The sequence below is a fragment of the Xenopus laevis genome, chromosome 3L (assembly GCF_017654675.1).
Source record: "Xenopus laevis strain J_2021 chromosome 3L, Xenopus_laevis_v10.1, whole genome shotgun sequence".
Taxonomy (NCBI): Eukaryota; Metazoa; Chordata; class Amphibia; order Anura; family Pipidae; genus Xenopus; species Xenopus laevis.
This window is the reverse complement of record NC_054375.1, coordinates 56,240,641-56,257,465: the sequence shown is the minus strand read 5'-3', so window position 1 is coordinate 56,257,465 and position 16,825 is coordinate 56,240,641. Positions and strand designations below refer to the sequence as shown.

Here is a 16,825-nt window from a genome sequence, read left to right as displayed (position 1 = left end):
GCGAGCGGCTTTACAAACCGCTCCTCCGTTCCCAAATCTGCAAATGCTGCAGAACGTAGAATCTACGTTCTGTGGCATTTCAAGTTACTTTGCTACAGAACGTAGATTCTACGTTCTGTGGCATTTAAAGGGTTAAATCTAATTGCTGATTGTTTGGGCAACATCTCCAGAAATATCTCCAGATATTTAACTCCCAGCTGTTAAAGGGGAGGTTCACCTTTAAAGGAGAAACAAACCCTTAATAAAAAAAAACATACATAGACCCTCCTCACCCCCCCCCCAGCCTAGCTGCCCTCCGCCGGCAAATGCCCCTAACTATTTACTTACCCCTCGGTGCAGATTCTGTCCAGCGGAGTTTACAGCCGCCATCTTCAGCCGCTTCGGCATACTTTGGAATGAGACTGTTGCTTATGCAATTTTTGTGAGTTTCGGCCAGGTCTGGACTGAGAATCAAAATAGGCCCTGGCATTTCAGGTGCACAGAGGCCCAAACAGCCCCCACCAGCCCACTAAATACTGACTTTCTATGGCACCGTATAGCAGTCTCTCTGGCATTTGCCAGAACCCACAGATTGACAGTCCGGGCCTGGTTTTGGCTTATGTGCAGTTGACACGAAACAGAAAATTGGTCCAAGTGCGCTGCTTCGCCAGTCTCATTCTGAAGATTACTGAAGAGAAGAAGATGGCTGCAGTGAACTCCGCTGGACAGAATCTGCACAGAGTGGTAAGTAAAGAGTTAGGGGAATTTGCCCGGGGGGGGGTGCAGCTAAGCTGGAGGGAAGGGGGGTCTATGTAGGGTAGGGGGTTCCTAGGAACTAAGAGCTGGCAGAGTTGAAAGCTGTGCTCTACATCATTAAGTTAACTTAAAGGTCAACAACCCCTTTAAGTCAGTGTCACTTTTAAGTGATACCAAAAGTGGCCATTGAGAGAGAAAAATCCTGCTGAAATTGCAAACTGGGGAGCTGCTGAAAAAAAAGCTTTATAACTCAAAAACCTTAAATAATAAAAAATTTAAAACTATTGCAAATTGTCTAAGAATTTCACTATCTCCATAATACTGAAAGTTAATCTAAAGGTAAACCAACCACTCAGGTTGGTTCCCTGACTGCCTGTTTTTTTTTGGTTCTCCAGCTTTTATGAATGGGGAAAGACAGAAAACTGCTACCATATATCTGTTTCATAGAAGGGGTCAGATCTCAGGATCTCTTTATTAGTTTCGTATGAAGCTGATAGGGGCTCTAGAAGAACAGGGCGGCTTGAGAGCTATATGGTTGCATAAAACATGGCAAAACTATATTAAAACTGACCCTATAACACAAAAGTATTATAAATCAGTAAAAGAAATGGCATTGTGATAAATATTTTGTGTTGTAACCTGTTAATGTGGCTGCTCATAGCTATTAAAATATGTATTATATTTCCATATATTTAGAGCAGTGTATTTAATCTTGCTCAATATAAATTCAGAAATATAAATGTTATTATTTATTATATTACCGGTATTATATTTATTAAACCTTCATTTATAAATCAGCTATTTTCTGTCACTCATTCAGAAGGTCCGGCAACTACCAGAACATGATGATCTCACACTAGTATTATTGTTGGGCACATGGATGTATATAAAGGTGGGCTTGAGTATAAGTGAATGCACTTCTCAGATGATACATAGGTGGTCCCATCTTATAATAAACACAATGGCACTACCAGTGGTGTAAAATTATCTTATTTATTGTACAGACAACATATATCACTTTCCTTTTCAGTTCTAAAGCAAATAACATCCAGCTAAGCATATTTCGATGCAGTTAAAATCTTTATCTGTATAATGCAGTAAAACACTGTACTGTTCTACTTAGAAAGAAAATGCAATCAACAATTAGCTTGTGCAATATCACATCCCTGTTAACATTATATAGACTGCAATATTTAATTACACGGCAGATGTCTGCTTCATTGGCTTAACTATCTGCTAGTTCAGGATATTATTTATACATGTATAGGGCAGGACAGAGAGGGAATTTTTCTTGGGCATCAACTATCTACAGAGGACCTATGGCCGAAAATGTCCTTAGTAAAAGTACAAATTGCAGGTTCTAAATAAATTGAGAAGTTGTACCTTTACAAGTTGATTATTGCTGATTTAATTCTGCAATATACACAAATTCTCTTGCAGAATTGTTCTTTGAACCGTGTAATGCTTATGCTGGCAAACTTTGTTTCACTATACAGGCTATCACACTTCAAACCAAAGATATCAAGACCAACCTTTAGCATGCCCACTGCCAGTTTCTTGTAAGGGAATAGTAACATAAATGTGAGCTTTGGGAGGTGTAAAGGAAGGTTGTAACCAACCAGCCTGAGACAATGGTAGACCAAGGCAAGACTAAAGCTATTAGCTAAGTCAGTAACATCTTTATAGAGGGAAGGGGACTAAAACAAGAGGTAAAAATGTATATATATATATTTACTTGTTACTATTTTCATTGGACAAATACAAATAGAAAATGAAACATGATGGTTCAGTGGCCCTTAATCATTTTCTGGGTTTTCAGTATGGGTGCCTTCATCGTTCTTCATTGCCCTGGGCAACCTCTTCTGTAATTCTTGCACTTTCCTTATTTAATTCTATTGCTTAAAAGCTCTAAACCAAACACAAATAATGTGCATCACCGTAAGCTTGTTTCGCCACTTCCCTCAAGGAAACACATGCGCGAGGACTGTAATTTCAACAGACAAGATAATATAGCTGTAATGAATATGACTACACAAAAAAGATGCAAATCCAAGATCAAATAATTGTAACACTGATGTCCAGATTCCAATTCAATAGCAGAGCAGCTGAATTCTGGACATGCTCATGCACTCTCTTGCTTGCTTGCTTTCAGTTCTCGCATATAAGAATCAATGACAGACAGAGGCACTCCTTGCATTAGAAGGCGGAAAAATGTGATCCCACCTGGAAACCAAAAAGTTAACTGTTAGATGGTTGAAAATGTCATTTTTCCTATGAAAAATGTGATCCAACTTTGCCCATCAAAAATGTAAAATGAAGCAAAGTGGTGAGATGGGGCATTATGATAAGTGGCAGTAAAATTTTCAAAATATATTATGTGATGAGAAACAATATTTAAAAATGCTATCAAAAAGAGAGAAAACCTTGCAATATGTTGCTTTAAAACTAACAGGAACAAAATGATAAATGTATGGTTGGCTGCTAGTTTCTTGAGATTTTTCACAATATGATCAAACATATCACAGAAGAATTAAGTTTATATAAGGTTCTCCTAGTATCTATTGTGATACACCAGTTTGCCAGTTCTACCTTTACCGTGTATAGGCACAAGATACAGTGCACTCTGGTGCAAAGAATGAGTACCTAACAACTGTGTTAGCCATGCAGTAAGACCAGGGCTCTCTTTGCATATTCCAATTATAAAAACTCATAGCTGCATCACTTAAATTGCATGTGTGTCCCCTGTACATTGCAGGAGCAAGTTACTCCAATCTGTGCATAATTTACTAACCAGTTGAAATCTTTGCTTCTCTGGTATCTATTGAAAAATGTTGCACCTCATTGCTAGAGCTCTGTGCATGAATGTTGCACAGAGCAACTGGTAAAAAAAAACCCCTCTAGTTTCTAATTAATTTTTGAAGCTTGAACAAAACTTGTATCTATTATTAACCCACTGTAGAATCTATGGCATCAGGGCAAAAGTACCGTTGTTCCAAAGCTGTAGGTTCTAGGTAGTTAAAACAAATGGCTAGTCCAATGAGAAACCTTTTATTTAAACAATCTTCTCCCTTATCCCAACTGAAGCCTTTGTTAGTTGCTGAGATAAGAAGCAGCTCATAATTCAGACAATTGCAAGACAAACCTACCTTACCTTTTTATACCATCCATTTATTGGGTATCATCCTATAACATTTGTTTTGCACTACTAGCTGAAATACTTAAACTCTTACAAATCACATATTGTGCGCACAAGTTTTAAAGTTTCAGATAACAACACATTTATAGGAGGACAAAAAACTCCTTTGTATGAAAAACAGCAAGCATTCTGGGTCAAAATCATGCCATATCAATTTAATTCGTAGACACATGAATTGCTCAAATTGTTTTAATGATAAGAGGTCTAAAAAATTGAAGAAAGCTTCATCAGCCTGTCTTCAAGTCACACTTGGTGAGAGGGTTTTCCAAAAATGTTCCACAAGAAAACATTTTATGGAAGTCATGTAATACGTTCTGCCAGCATTTGTTTTTAGATAACTGTAACATTATTGATTAGTTATTGTTAATTGATTTGTATCTGTAAGCAAATGGAAGGAAATACCAATGAATGGAAATGCAAAGCTCATATTAGTACACGATGAAACAATTTGATATTCTACAATAGATATAAGCTTCATATGACATCACCATATGAAAGCTTACCTTAGATGACAATACACATTCAATAGTCCTTATTGTGCAACTAAGGGAGAGAGAAAGAGAAGTAAAGAGAATTTAAAAGCTAATAACCAACATTAATTAATTAGATGGCAAAAGTTGTGATGAAAATGGTATTTTAATCATTTAGTTATAAAAATGTAATAAGGATGAGGATGCTGAAGCATATACAAGCAAAAGTAAGGGTGAAATACATTTCAAAAATATAATTCATGACTAGAAGTATTATTCATTAAAACAGAATACCAGACCTGCTGCAACAACTGTGCACAAGCAGGTTTTTCTTCTTCTGTGAATATATTAAATTGAACATATATATATATATATATATATATATATATATATATATATATATATATATATATATATATATATATATTTGCTTTTAATGCTGATGTTTTATATATATATATATATGTATATACATGTATATATATGCACACACACACACACCAGATATTTTATATATATATATATATATATATATACATATAATAAATATATATGTGTGAACAATTAGAAAGGATTATCAAGTGTTGAAGTCTGTAAAACAAAGTTTGACATAATTTTGAGTGATATTTTTAGGAAAAACACAGCATTGTACATTTGAATTAGATTTTTAGAAGCTGATTTATGGATGGGTGAAAGTTAGAGTTCACCATTTGATATAAACACATCTAAAAATCCCATTGAATAGAAAATTAGTTTTTCTGTGGTGAGTTCTGATTTCACACTTTGATAAATCTGCCCCTAAATGTTAGGTTTAAACATCTGGAACCAACTTCACCTTAATTTTATTTTTACTGATTTTATATATATATACTATGCTCTTAATAAAAGGAAAATGTATTTTCCATAAGGCCTTATCTATACTTCAGACTTCATTCTGCTTTCAGTTTATACAACTCTAGATGAGTTTGGATTACTGGATTCTCTCTTTGGATCTGTATACTGACAAATCCATAGACCTCTGGCTGAATCAAATCATGTAGGATTGCCATATTCAGCTGCAACAGAAGTTAATGGATATGAGCAGTTGTGGTATAGACTACAGACTGTTTAATTCAGAATACAGACTGAATTCAAATGTTAATGTCTAGTAATATAAACTGTATGTATACTCTGCAGATAACTCCTTCATAATTCATACATATTTTTGAGAGCTACTACTATTTGCTTCAGGTCATGCAAAATTCATAATTCATAGATTTCGGTGAATATAAATAAATGGTTAATTAAAAGGCTACACTTTCCATTTAAATCTCAGAATGTTTGGATTATTGCCTCTTTCAAAGAAATATCGATTCTCTAAGCAAAGTTAAAATTAACAACACGTGTTTTTCCCCAAAAAATATTGACATAGATTGTTATGTTTGCAGGCGGTTGTTGTTACTTATCCCACAGGATTTGCTTGTTCATGGTAAACTTTCTGCGTACACTTGTTTGGGCTGTATTTACCATGAAACGATATTTGTAATCTACCCAAGACTTACAAATACAAGCTTTTACATGCAAGGAATAGCTTGCTGTGACCAGGGAGTATATACATGATGTAATCTGCTATAGAATATATTTAATAAACCTGCTTCTGTTTCCAGAGTCCGAATGGTTCTCCACTTAACGACCCTGCAGAATTAAAACACGTGAACCGATATACTTTTTCTGATTGATACTGTATATTTATTTTGTTATTGCCTTTCCATATCACAGCTTTATCACATACACAACCTACCGATAAATTTCCTTATCCATGAAGTTGGCATTGCCTCCACAAATTTTGTGGTTGTTAATATGGGGTAGCCCAACGATTTAAAGTATTAAATGAGCAGTACAGACACTTGTCTCTATTATGCATGGCCCTTCCTTGATGATCAGACACACTAATGCTTGATATCTGCACTGCCCTTACAGCAAAAGAAAAAGTGTGGACACCTGAGAATCTGATAAGTGCCATTTTATATATCTGGGACATGTTGATTTTTATCTAATGAACCATTATTGTAAATAGTAACAACTGTTGATTTGAGTGACTTGTGTGAAGGTGAAAACTCCCTTTTGGTTTAATTTCAGTATATATAAAATATACAAATCAAGTGCAGACATGAGATATCTGTTATCTGGAAACCTGTTTTACGGAAAGCTCCAAATTACAGGAAGTCCATCTCCCACAAACTACATTTTAAGTAAATAAAGATTTCCCTTTTCTCTTTAATAACAAACATTATTATTATAAACATTATCTTGTACTAAGCTGCATGAATCGATTTTGATAGCAAAATGATTTTTTTAAATGATTTTTTAGCAGTCTTATGGAGATCCAAATGACATAAAGACCCCTTATTCAGAAAACCCTAGGTCACAAGCATTCTGAATAACAGATCTCAAACTTGTAATCACAATTATACACACTATATCGCATTTTAAGAAATTCTAATCAGCTATGTCCTTCAGTTACTAATTTATTTATTGGTGGAATTCTTGTTATAATAAAATGATGTTAAATGAGCAGTAAAGTCTAATATAAATAGGTGTGCCCACCCTTGCTCAAATTCAGAATGTAAAACCAACTTACAGTACAAATCCAACTGCAGGGATGTGTTTTTTCCCTTTAAGCACCACGCATGGTCCCCATATTTTATACTAAACCCTGACTTCCTTTCTTCCTGTTTTTCATGACAGTGTCAGTGAAGATGCACGGGCCACCCAAGAGACCTATGTGCCACTGATGATGGATAATAACCTCAATAAAGATGTGCATGCATGCATTTCAAAGGGCAGGAGGAATGCCATCCAGCACTGATGTCACTCTAGGTTTAGCATCTAAAGTTTGTTCCTGATGGTTTTAGTAAAGGAATGTGAGTATGATTTAAAGAGGGTACCTTGATTTTATTGAGCAGATGGGCGTGGAATAAGTGATTTTTAAAAACTCATCGCAGTTGATAAGAATAATAACGTATGGCAACATTTTTTTGGTAATTAACACAGTTAAGTTATTTAGTTACATTTTAGCATTTTTAGCAATGTGGCTCCATGGTAAGGTGCTATTTAAGGGCAAAGTCCTTATGGCACAAACAGCATTGTTGGACTGGCATGCCAGGATGCCACAAAAATTTCCGGTGGGCCATATTTATTATACTTATACAATTAGGTCTCCCTAAGAGACCCAGTCTAACACTAATCATTTTTTTTTAAAAAAAATGGAAGTGCATATTTTTTATATGTATTGTGTTGGTATTCTTATTAATGCAGACATGTTTTTAGAAAGTAACAATTTGCAGCAGTACAAATGATGGCTCCATTTTGGCTCCAAGAACTACCTGTGGAATTTTACACTGGACCTGATTTCGGTTTAAATGACACACTGGACCTGATTGGTTTAAATACATTGTAAGTTGGTTAGAAGCCCTGGTCTATGGATCCCTTTGTGCAAATAGTGATCAGCCTTCCGGGCCATACAATACTGACTATTTCCAAAAAAACTGAATAACTGGTCATACTTTAATAGAACATACCTTTAACCTCCAGCTTGCAATCAGTCTCAGCCTCACCCAGTTCATTTACAGCTTTGCAAGTATATGTACCCCCATCAAAGGGGCTAGGTTTGCGTATCTCCAGGGTACACACGCTCTGGTTATTAAACATTCTGTATCTGGGATCATTCATGATAAGCACTTTGTTTTTCATCCATGTTATTTTAGCCTGTCAAAATAAACATATAAATTATATATTATTTTGTTTTTGCATCTGAGCGTTCCCAAAAAGAGATTTACAGGTGAATGCCTTCTATTGGTAACCTCCCAACAAATAGTAATACTACTTTAAATACAATATGATTATTATTATTATTTACCCACAGTTTCATGTACTGAACATCTCAGGTCTCATTGTAGAACCTGAATATTAACATATCATTAATGTGAAATAATATAACTGCATGCCTGTTCTATTGTACCAAAACATGCTATATACAACATTGTTGTTGTACCTTTGGGTTTCCTCTGACACTGCAGTTGAGGGTAGCATTGTATCCAGCCATAGCTATTGTATTTACTAAGGGATGGGTAAACTGTGGTGGTTCAGTGAAATCAAAGTCGTCATAATCTGGTCTTTTATAAGCTTTACCTGGTTGAAAAAAGAAATGATTCAATCATACAGAAAATATAGGCTGTATTAATATTCTGTGAGGTCAAAGTCCATCTGAGTGGTGTGAAGGAACATTCCCATTTTCTATTTGGTTTGACCACAAAACATTAGGGTAAAATAAACTAGCATGCACAAAACACAATAATTATTTTTTAAAATGTTCTTTTTCAACCATATGGGACTGCAGACTTTAGTTTACATAAATGCACCAGAGAGAAAAACCCACAACAAGAAGATTGATAGGGACAGATACAATCATGTGTTTAAACCTAACAGACTGGCCAAAGTGCTGATCTTTTTGTAATAATATCTGTACCAAAGATTTTCAAATCTATTTACGGTCACCCTGATGGTTTTTATAGTTAGTGTAATAAATATATTCCAGCTTATTAAAAAATTACAACTGGATGGTTTGAAGGAAGCCTTGTAAGGTTGTACCAAGGTTAGGGAGACACTTTTCTCAAGACAAAGCAAAGTACCAGCGAGGTCTCAATATGAAATACAAGGTGAAAAATTGGCCTTAACATTTGAAACGAATGATATGGCTTTTAGAAAGGGCTGTTTTTAAGAACTGCCCCCTGACGAAATTAGGTGTAGGGAACACTGTATTAATAGTTTTGTTGGAAGTACTGTATATTCTATATTGCAAATGGCTGGGTTACATATATACAGTACAGTATATATAGGTAAACATCTCCATCATCATATTGTATAAAGGTAATATTTGGAAAGTTCTTATTTAATTTGTTATTAAGGGTCTGTCTTATTGTTTATTACCCTATTTTTCAATGCTTTATATGCTACAATAAAACCGAATAAAAATAAACAATATAATAAATATACAGATATCCAACCTTCCTTCTCAATTAGTGCACTATTTACAGTCCGAGTGGCTGCCTCACTCAGGCCGCACATATTTTCGGAGAAAATCCTAAAATAGTACTCGTTTCCTATCACAAGTTCCGATATTGTGGCACTGGTCCTGTGATAGTGTTCCAAGACAGTGAACCATTCCTTTGGAAACAAAGTTGAAATATAGTCAGTAACAAAGCACCCTTACATCACAACATTCATTTATGGCATAGTTTCAGTTGTCTGAGCTAAGTCATTTCTAATTATAGCTGTCCTTGGGAAGCCAAGTAATTACAGTACATGAATAAAAGTAATATACCATTGTCTTCTTGTCTGCCTTCTGTATGGTGTATCCAGTGATAGCGGCATTACCACTATCTAATGGGGGCTTCCATTCCAGTGCAACATTTTCACCCCAAACCTCCTCAATAAGTACTTCTTGTGGAGGCCCAGGGCGATCTAGTCAAAAAAGCACAGTCAATATGGATTTACTATATTGCCATTGTTCTAGTGCTGCAGTATCTTAAATTATTTAAAAGGGATCTAAGCATTATTGCTTTATTCACACTTCACTCGATGGATGCTGGCATACCTTGACATATTATCATATCTTAAAAAAATATGGGAGCCATATAAGGTTTTTTTAGACTCAAATTTCCCCAGCACTACAGAGAAAGAGGCTCCCCAAAAAGAGAATTGCTTATATAGAGAATGCCTATGGAGTCATAAGTAGTGTCCAACAATGAATTCACAATTAATATAGGATAACGCTGTTAACAAATAGGGTATTTTTTTCTGAACTATATTTTTTCTTATTCATCTTGCTTACATGAGGTATATATTTTATGCAACATCAGTATAATTAGCAAAGCATAAAAGATGTAACTAAATTCCATACATCTTCTGAAATGATCGTAGGTTTATGGAATTAAATAAAACAAATGAGAGTGATGAGTAAACACAAGGCATTTTTTCTAACTACCATTTAGTCCTGCCTATAACCAAAATTACATTTTACATTAGTCTATCCATTAGGTTTTACCCCCTGCCTGGTTTGTTGAAGGATTATTATCAAGTCTAACTACAAGCTGATTTAAATACAGGAACACAAAGAAGAATTAACTAGCTCCATACCAACAATCTGAATGAATATAGACGCCTTATCTTGGAGATTTTCAACTTTTACTTTCAAGTCATATTTTCCAGAATGGCTCATTTCTGCTTTCCGAATAAAAAGGATTGTGTCACATTCACTGTTACGAATACTAATTTGCGTTTTATCCACATGTGCCCCATTTTTTTTCCAAGATACCTTTGGTCTAGGTTTTCCCTGTGGAAAAAAAATATTAAAAGATGAAAATCCACCTGAAAATGTTCACAACATCATGTTAAACAGAATCTGAAACTTGGAACATTGCACGCCACGCACCTTTATTTAAAATGTGAACATCTGGACGCATATGTACAGTAAACCATGCTTTATATCACTTTTATGTGTAATGGTTCTGCTACAATTGTGATTTTATTTTATGTAGGCAGAAACTCTTCAATAAAAAAAAATGTTGTAAAAAAATATAAAAAAAGATGAAAATGGCTAATGAGCCAAATAATTATAAGAAATCAGAGAAAATTAATTATCTCATGAAAACTACAATCTGGGACACAATGGACCATTATGCTAGGATTCACATACTGTATTGAATGCATTGCTGAAAGAATACCATTATGAAAGGGTAAAAAGGATGGCCATAAGAAGACGTCAATTTTTTAAATCTAAAGGAAAATGTTCATCTAGTTTTCTATATACTGTTGAGTAATATCCACCCAACTAAAATGTATAATGATATCAAAGAGGGATATAAGAGCCTTTGGATATCTATGCTCCTTTTAGTTGTGGAGAGAACTCTAGCCTTGTCACAAATACAAGATACCCCCTTGGAGTCATTTGGTCTTCAACAAGCTAACAGGTTAATTATCTCCAAGCTCTGCCACATACTGATTATAATACACAAAAGCCATGAATATCCTGTAAATTATATCCTTATAAACGGTGAGTAGTGATGTCATCAGTTATAAACGGTGAGTACTGATGTCATTTCTGTCACATGACTCACTAAAATTTGTGTATTATAATAAATAAAGTACCCCCAGTTGTAAAATATGAGGATATTAGAAGTTACCTCGGCGTTCCATGACCTGTATAAAAACCCTCGGCCTTCGGCCTCGTGTTTTTATATGGTCATGAAACTCCTCGGTAACTAATAATATCCTTATATTTTACAAGAGGGGGTACTTTATTCACTATATAAATATTGTACTTTGTCCAAAACTACAAACGTATTACATAGTATAATGCTCTCTACTAAGAGATAGAATGGATATTAGATTTTCTTAAACAGATAACACTAAGGGGTCGATTCACAAAGGGTCGAATATCGAGGGTTAATTAACCCTCGATATTCAATTGGGAATTAAAATCCTTCGACTTCAAACTGCGATCGAACGATCGAAGGAATAATCCTTTGATCGAACGATAAATCCTTCGATTCGAAGGATTTTAATCCAACGATCGAAGGAATATCCTTCAATCAAAAAGAGTTAGCCAAGCCTATGGAGACCTTCCCCATAGGCTAACTTTGAGTTCGGTAGCTTTTAGATGGCGAACTAGGGGGGTCGAAGTTTTTTCTTAAAGAGACAGTACTTCGACTATCGAATGGTCGAACGATTTTTAGTTAGAATCCTTCGATTCGAAGTCGTAGTCGAAGGTCATAGTAGCCCATTCGATGGTCGAAGTAGCCCAAAAAACACTTCGAAATTCGAAGTTTTTTTACTTCGAATCCTTCACTCGAAGTTAGTGAATCGGCCCCTAAATGTGTTCATTTTCTGAAAATATGTATTTTCACTGTTTCAATGTTACATCTACATTGTCTCCACTATATTTTATTGATCAGCATTTAGTCAACTGTCAGGGTGCTAGTAAACAGTGAAACTGCAAGCTTCTATAATCAAAAACAATCACAACTCATTAGAGGAATGCAATCCAATCTGAAAGATGTCAGATTCTTTAAATCTTTAGATATAGCTCATTTCATTAAACAAAATAATATTTGTAGAGCGAATTGTTTCTTTACCTGGAATGGGATAACAAGGTTTACAGCGTCTCCTACTTTTCGGATATATGTCTGTTTTAAGTGACGGGGTAGACGTATCTTTGGAGGCACTAATGAAAAATAAATGAGTAAAATTAGAATGTGATTTAGAACCTTTGGGCTTTCAAGTTCACATATATATGTCTTGCACTACACCTTAGCTGAGGTAAGGACCTGAAGGTAAAAATGTGGTCTTTATGACATTACTTTTTGAATCCACCAATGGATGAAGTGGAGAGATTAGCGCCCCTTACTGTACATGATTATACAACTTATGCATGTGCTGGGCAAAGCATAAATATTTGCACTATTGTTCATGGTCTGCTAAAATGTGTTGCCCAGCTTTGCTTTGTGAATATAGTCTTAAGAAGTCACTAGAGGGCAGGTTATGGAAAAACTGGGTAATCAAAATCAAATCATTATTATTAACCATAGTTTTTAATATACAGTAAGACAGACATGTGCTTTCTTTAGCTTACCAATGACCTCCTTGACCAGAATTGGTTGGGGGTGGAGTCGTGGATCACTAGGACCTGCAGCATTTATTGCTTTCACTCTCACAAAGATTTTAGATCCAGTTGGTAACTCTGTGATTGTGAATCTTGTTTTATCTGTTGGGTCAGGATTAGCCACTATCCACTCTTCAGCTACGGAACCAACAGGAAGGAAAACAATCATTGTAAAATGTTACTATTGTTTAACATATTAGTGGAAACAATATTCTTTTAATTAGTGACACATGAATTCACCGTTATCCCAATGCAATAAAGGTATTTTTACTCATCTCAATGTAATTACACCTGCATGTTCCTAAATGGGTGCTGAGAAAGCTATCTGGCATAGATGACATGAAATATTGCTTTGCAATAACTACATCTGTATAATGTTGGCTTTGTAGTTATTTTCATAAATATATTGGATAATTATTTATTTGTGTTCTTTCTATTGTTATTATATACATGTATTTACTTTAGACTTGTTATTTTATATTATCACTATTTTTATTTGTTGTGTTGTTGACCTATTAAATAGGAAGTAACGGCTGGGAAACAAGAATACTGCTTGCAAGCTAGCACTATGTAATGTACATATTTTTTCCCAATGTTTTGCATAATAAAACGGGTCTCAGAAAGAGCAACTTGCTATCCCCTTGCTAACATAGATGGTTGGCAGCCTCACTAACTAGTGAATGTGGAAGACTGGAAACCAATGAATAATAGGTAGGTCCAGAATTGCTTTATTGACATTCCTACTTATGTTATGAGTTATGAGGACTGTGCTATTATATATATGTCAAAATATTTGCACAATGTATTTGTGCTTAAATCCACTTCTCATAGTAACTGTAAACCAGAAGATACTCCCATAAAAGGGTAGTCCAATACACTTCATTCTTTAGTGGCTCAGTTCCACTTTGATTGGTTTAATGCTTAACTGTTTTAGATATGGGCTCCACAAATAGATAAGGAAAGAGTATTGTATCTCCAGAATATGTTGTCTCGGTTTCAGTTCATCTCAATTTTCCCATTTTTTGAGCCACGTTTCCATAGATGGTTAAAGATGGAATGATAAGAAGATCAAGTATACTTTCTTAATAAAAAGATGACTAGATCAGGATTATTTTAAAAATATAAGAGGTAAAAATAAATACAATTTGTTAGTGTTTTGCTTTTGCTTTGCATAAAAGAGTTGTATAAAATCAACTTCAGATAACCAGGAAAACTCATGAAGCGCTAAAGGGGCAACTGGTCCTTTAAATGCAGTTCAGGTTTGTTTTGATTTGCAAACATATATTTGCAGTCTGAACTAAAATGTTTGGTGAAATGTATCTATACACCATTCAGTCAAGGCTCCTGTACAGTGTTATCTGCGCAGTTGGCTTGATCTTGATTTTCCGTCTATGTAAAAGAGAAAAGACTTAAAGACTTAAAAAGACTTAAAAAAAATGCTAATCATTTTACACCATAATATGAAGTAGTATTTGATTGAAGAGAAAGAAACAAATATAGTATGAAAAAATATCTTTGGTCTGTGTGTTTAATTCTTCATATTTTGTACTTTAACTCTGCAGTTGAAAAATAATCCATGAGGAATTCTTCAGTGAGCTTCCAGAACTTCACATATACCAGAAGTCTTCCTTGATGGTATCTGTCTTCTTTTGAGAAAATCCAGGCATGATAAGAATTTTGCTATGTTTAAATTGGTTTAAGAATAGCAAACAAGAAAGTACAAAATACAGGATATGTATAAATGGAAGCTACATGAGATATGCATGTTTTTCTGTGATTAGCATGACACGATGACACACTTTTTATTGGATGGCTCGAAAAACAATTCATTGTATAGGGAGAAAAAGGCTTTTCAAAAAGGAAATGTACTGATTTCTGGCCTGATAAATATTGCTTCTAAGCAGCAGTTCTTCTCTTTCTTTGACACTAGATTCAAAAATTCTGACCAACAAGTGTGCAGGAGAACATGTATTTGCCTCAAGGCCAGAACTAGGGGTAGGCAGAAGAGGCACCTGCCTAGGTCGCAACAACAGAGGGGCACCAGACAGGTACCTCTAAAACCATCTGCTACATACCTCTAGTTCCTGTTCCTGTGTTGCACTCTCCTCTCTCCCCACCCCTTAAGACGCGCCCCTCCCATCAGATGCTTTCCACGCTCTCCTCACATTCCCCTCTGCTAATGCGCATGCACGCAGGTAGCGGACAAGCACGCTCGCCTTCAGGCGTGCTCACGTTTAGATGCGGGGGTGGTGGAGTGCTGGCCGGCCAGGTTGGCTAGGGTGCCCGGTTGGCTTGGCCCAGCACTGATTTGCCTAGCTAGCATTACATATACTTTCAAGTATTTGAAACACTATGAAGGTATGGCATTTCGCTCCATGAATTGTTTTTAAGTTTGCACAGTATATAATGATAGATCAGACTTTAATGGTACCTTTATCTATTTCCACTATAGTAAAGTAAGTTCAATTAGCAAAATGTTGTATGATGTTGAAATATAATGTGCCCTCAATGACCACTCCTTTGCAGCTATATCTTCAAAATGAATTATGCACGTTATGCTAAAACATAGTTATCCAGTATATCTCCAACTGTATGCTCAGCTTTGACAAACTGAATGTGTTCAGTTTAATGCATGCATTGTTCAAGAAAGCATTAAGAGAGCTAATTCATTTGACTTTCTCATATGTATATGAGAGACTTTCTATATGATTGGCTTTTCCATCCAACACAATTTGCATCTACTCCACCAACTTTAACAATTAAACAAGATTTTTACTTCCCAATGTACACCAATAAAAGAGTAACTGAAAACATATTTTGTACTATTAGTCTATGGGTTTGCATGCACCAATGAAAGTGAGTGGATGCTACATTATCTGGTGAAAATACACTATTGGGCAACATACAACATGGAACAGACATTCAAAAGAGAAGCAGTACATATTCTAGATCACTACAAATGAGACAAAAGACATACTAAAATAGTATGAAAGATGCAGTAACAAAGATGTAGTAGGCTTTTGAAATGTTCAAATTTTTGCTAATTAAGAAAGATGGTTTGTAAGAAAGATTATTTTGTATTTCTGTGCAACCATGGCAGGTGAAGATATCAGTTATAAAATGTCTGGTGCTGGTAACAGTTATGAAATCTATTAAGAGAAAGGCATTTTCTGCATCCAGCAGATGCTTACTGCAATATTTCAGAAGGTCTAAGAAATTACTATTGTTTTGGCTTTTGTACAAGATCTGTATGGAGTCAGCCTCTAGTAGTTAAAAAAAAGTGGTGCACAAGAACATTTGCGACTACCGTGTGTTACCTTCTTCCGGTTCCCCTTGAAAATCCTCTTCATCAATTTCTTTGATTTGTAATATAACCTCCACACGCTTCTCAACAGTTGATAATTCATGATATTGGGAGGGTTGTCCTTTACTTTCCAGTAAAGCTTGAGTTTTATTGTGCTCTATCTTTTTCTTCGTTTGCTTTTTGAGCTTATTCCACGCTTTCTTAATGTCTTCAGCAGACCTGTTATTGCCCCCCACAGCATTTATATGCTTTTGTATGTCGGCCCACATTTTGTCTTTATCTGCAGCACTGAATTGGGCAGTAGCAGGTCCAAATAGCTGAGGCCCAAATTTGTCAATATTATCCACTAAAGCATTCAACTCTTCATCAGTAAAGGTTGGTTTGTCTGCTCCTCCTATTAAAGATGGGGTAATTGAAAT

The 16,825-nt window shown here is 35.3% G+C and overlaps 1 protein-coding gene across 9 annotated transcripts in view; it reads right to left on the bottom strand.

Moving 5' to 3' along the window:
* Positions 1 to 1,709: 1,709 nt before the first annotated feature.
* mybpc1.L (myosin binding protein C1 L homeolog) overlaps positions 1,710 to 16,825 on the bottom strand; it is a 63,071-nt gene continuing 47,955 nt past the window's right edge. For 6 of the 9 annotated variants that reach the window (XM_041586272.1, XM_041586263.1, XM_041586267.1 and 3 more), the window contains 9 exons: positions 16,420 to 16,800; positions 13,073 to 13,240; positions 12,576 to 12,664; positions 10,579 to 10,774; positions 9,764 to 9,903; positions 9,447 to 9,606; positions 8,435 to 8,571; positions 7,962 to 8,148; positions 1,710 to 2,958 (listed from right to left, as the gene is read on the bottom strand). In XM_041586272.1, coding sequence (XP_041442206.1) covers positions 2,858 to 2,958; positions 7,962 to 8,148; positions 8,435 to 8,571; positions 9,447 to 9,606; positions 9,764 to 9,903; positions 10,579 to 10,774; positions 12,576 to 12,664; positions 13,073 to 13,240; positions 16,420 to 16,800 — 1,559 coding nt within the window. In that variant the 3' untranslated portion in view covers positions 1,710 to 2,857. Of the gene's footprint in view, positions 2,959 to 4,434; positions 4,475 to 6,031; positions 6,076 to 7,961; positions 8,149 to 8,434; positions 8,572 to 9,446; positions 9,607 to 9,763; positions 9,904 to 10,578; positions 10,775 to 12,575; positions 12,665 to 13,072; positions 13,241 to 16,419; positions 16,801 to 16,825 lie in introns of all 9 variants that reach the window. The other 3 variants (XM_041586265.1, XM_041586269.1, XM_041586271.1) reach the window with 3 other exon arrangements.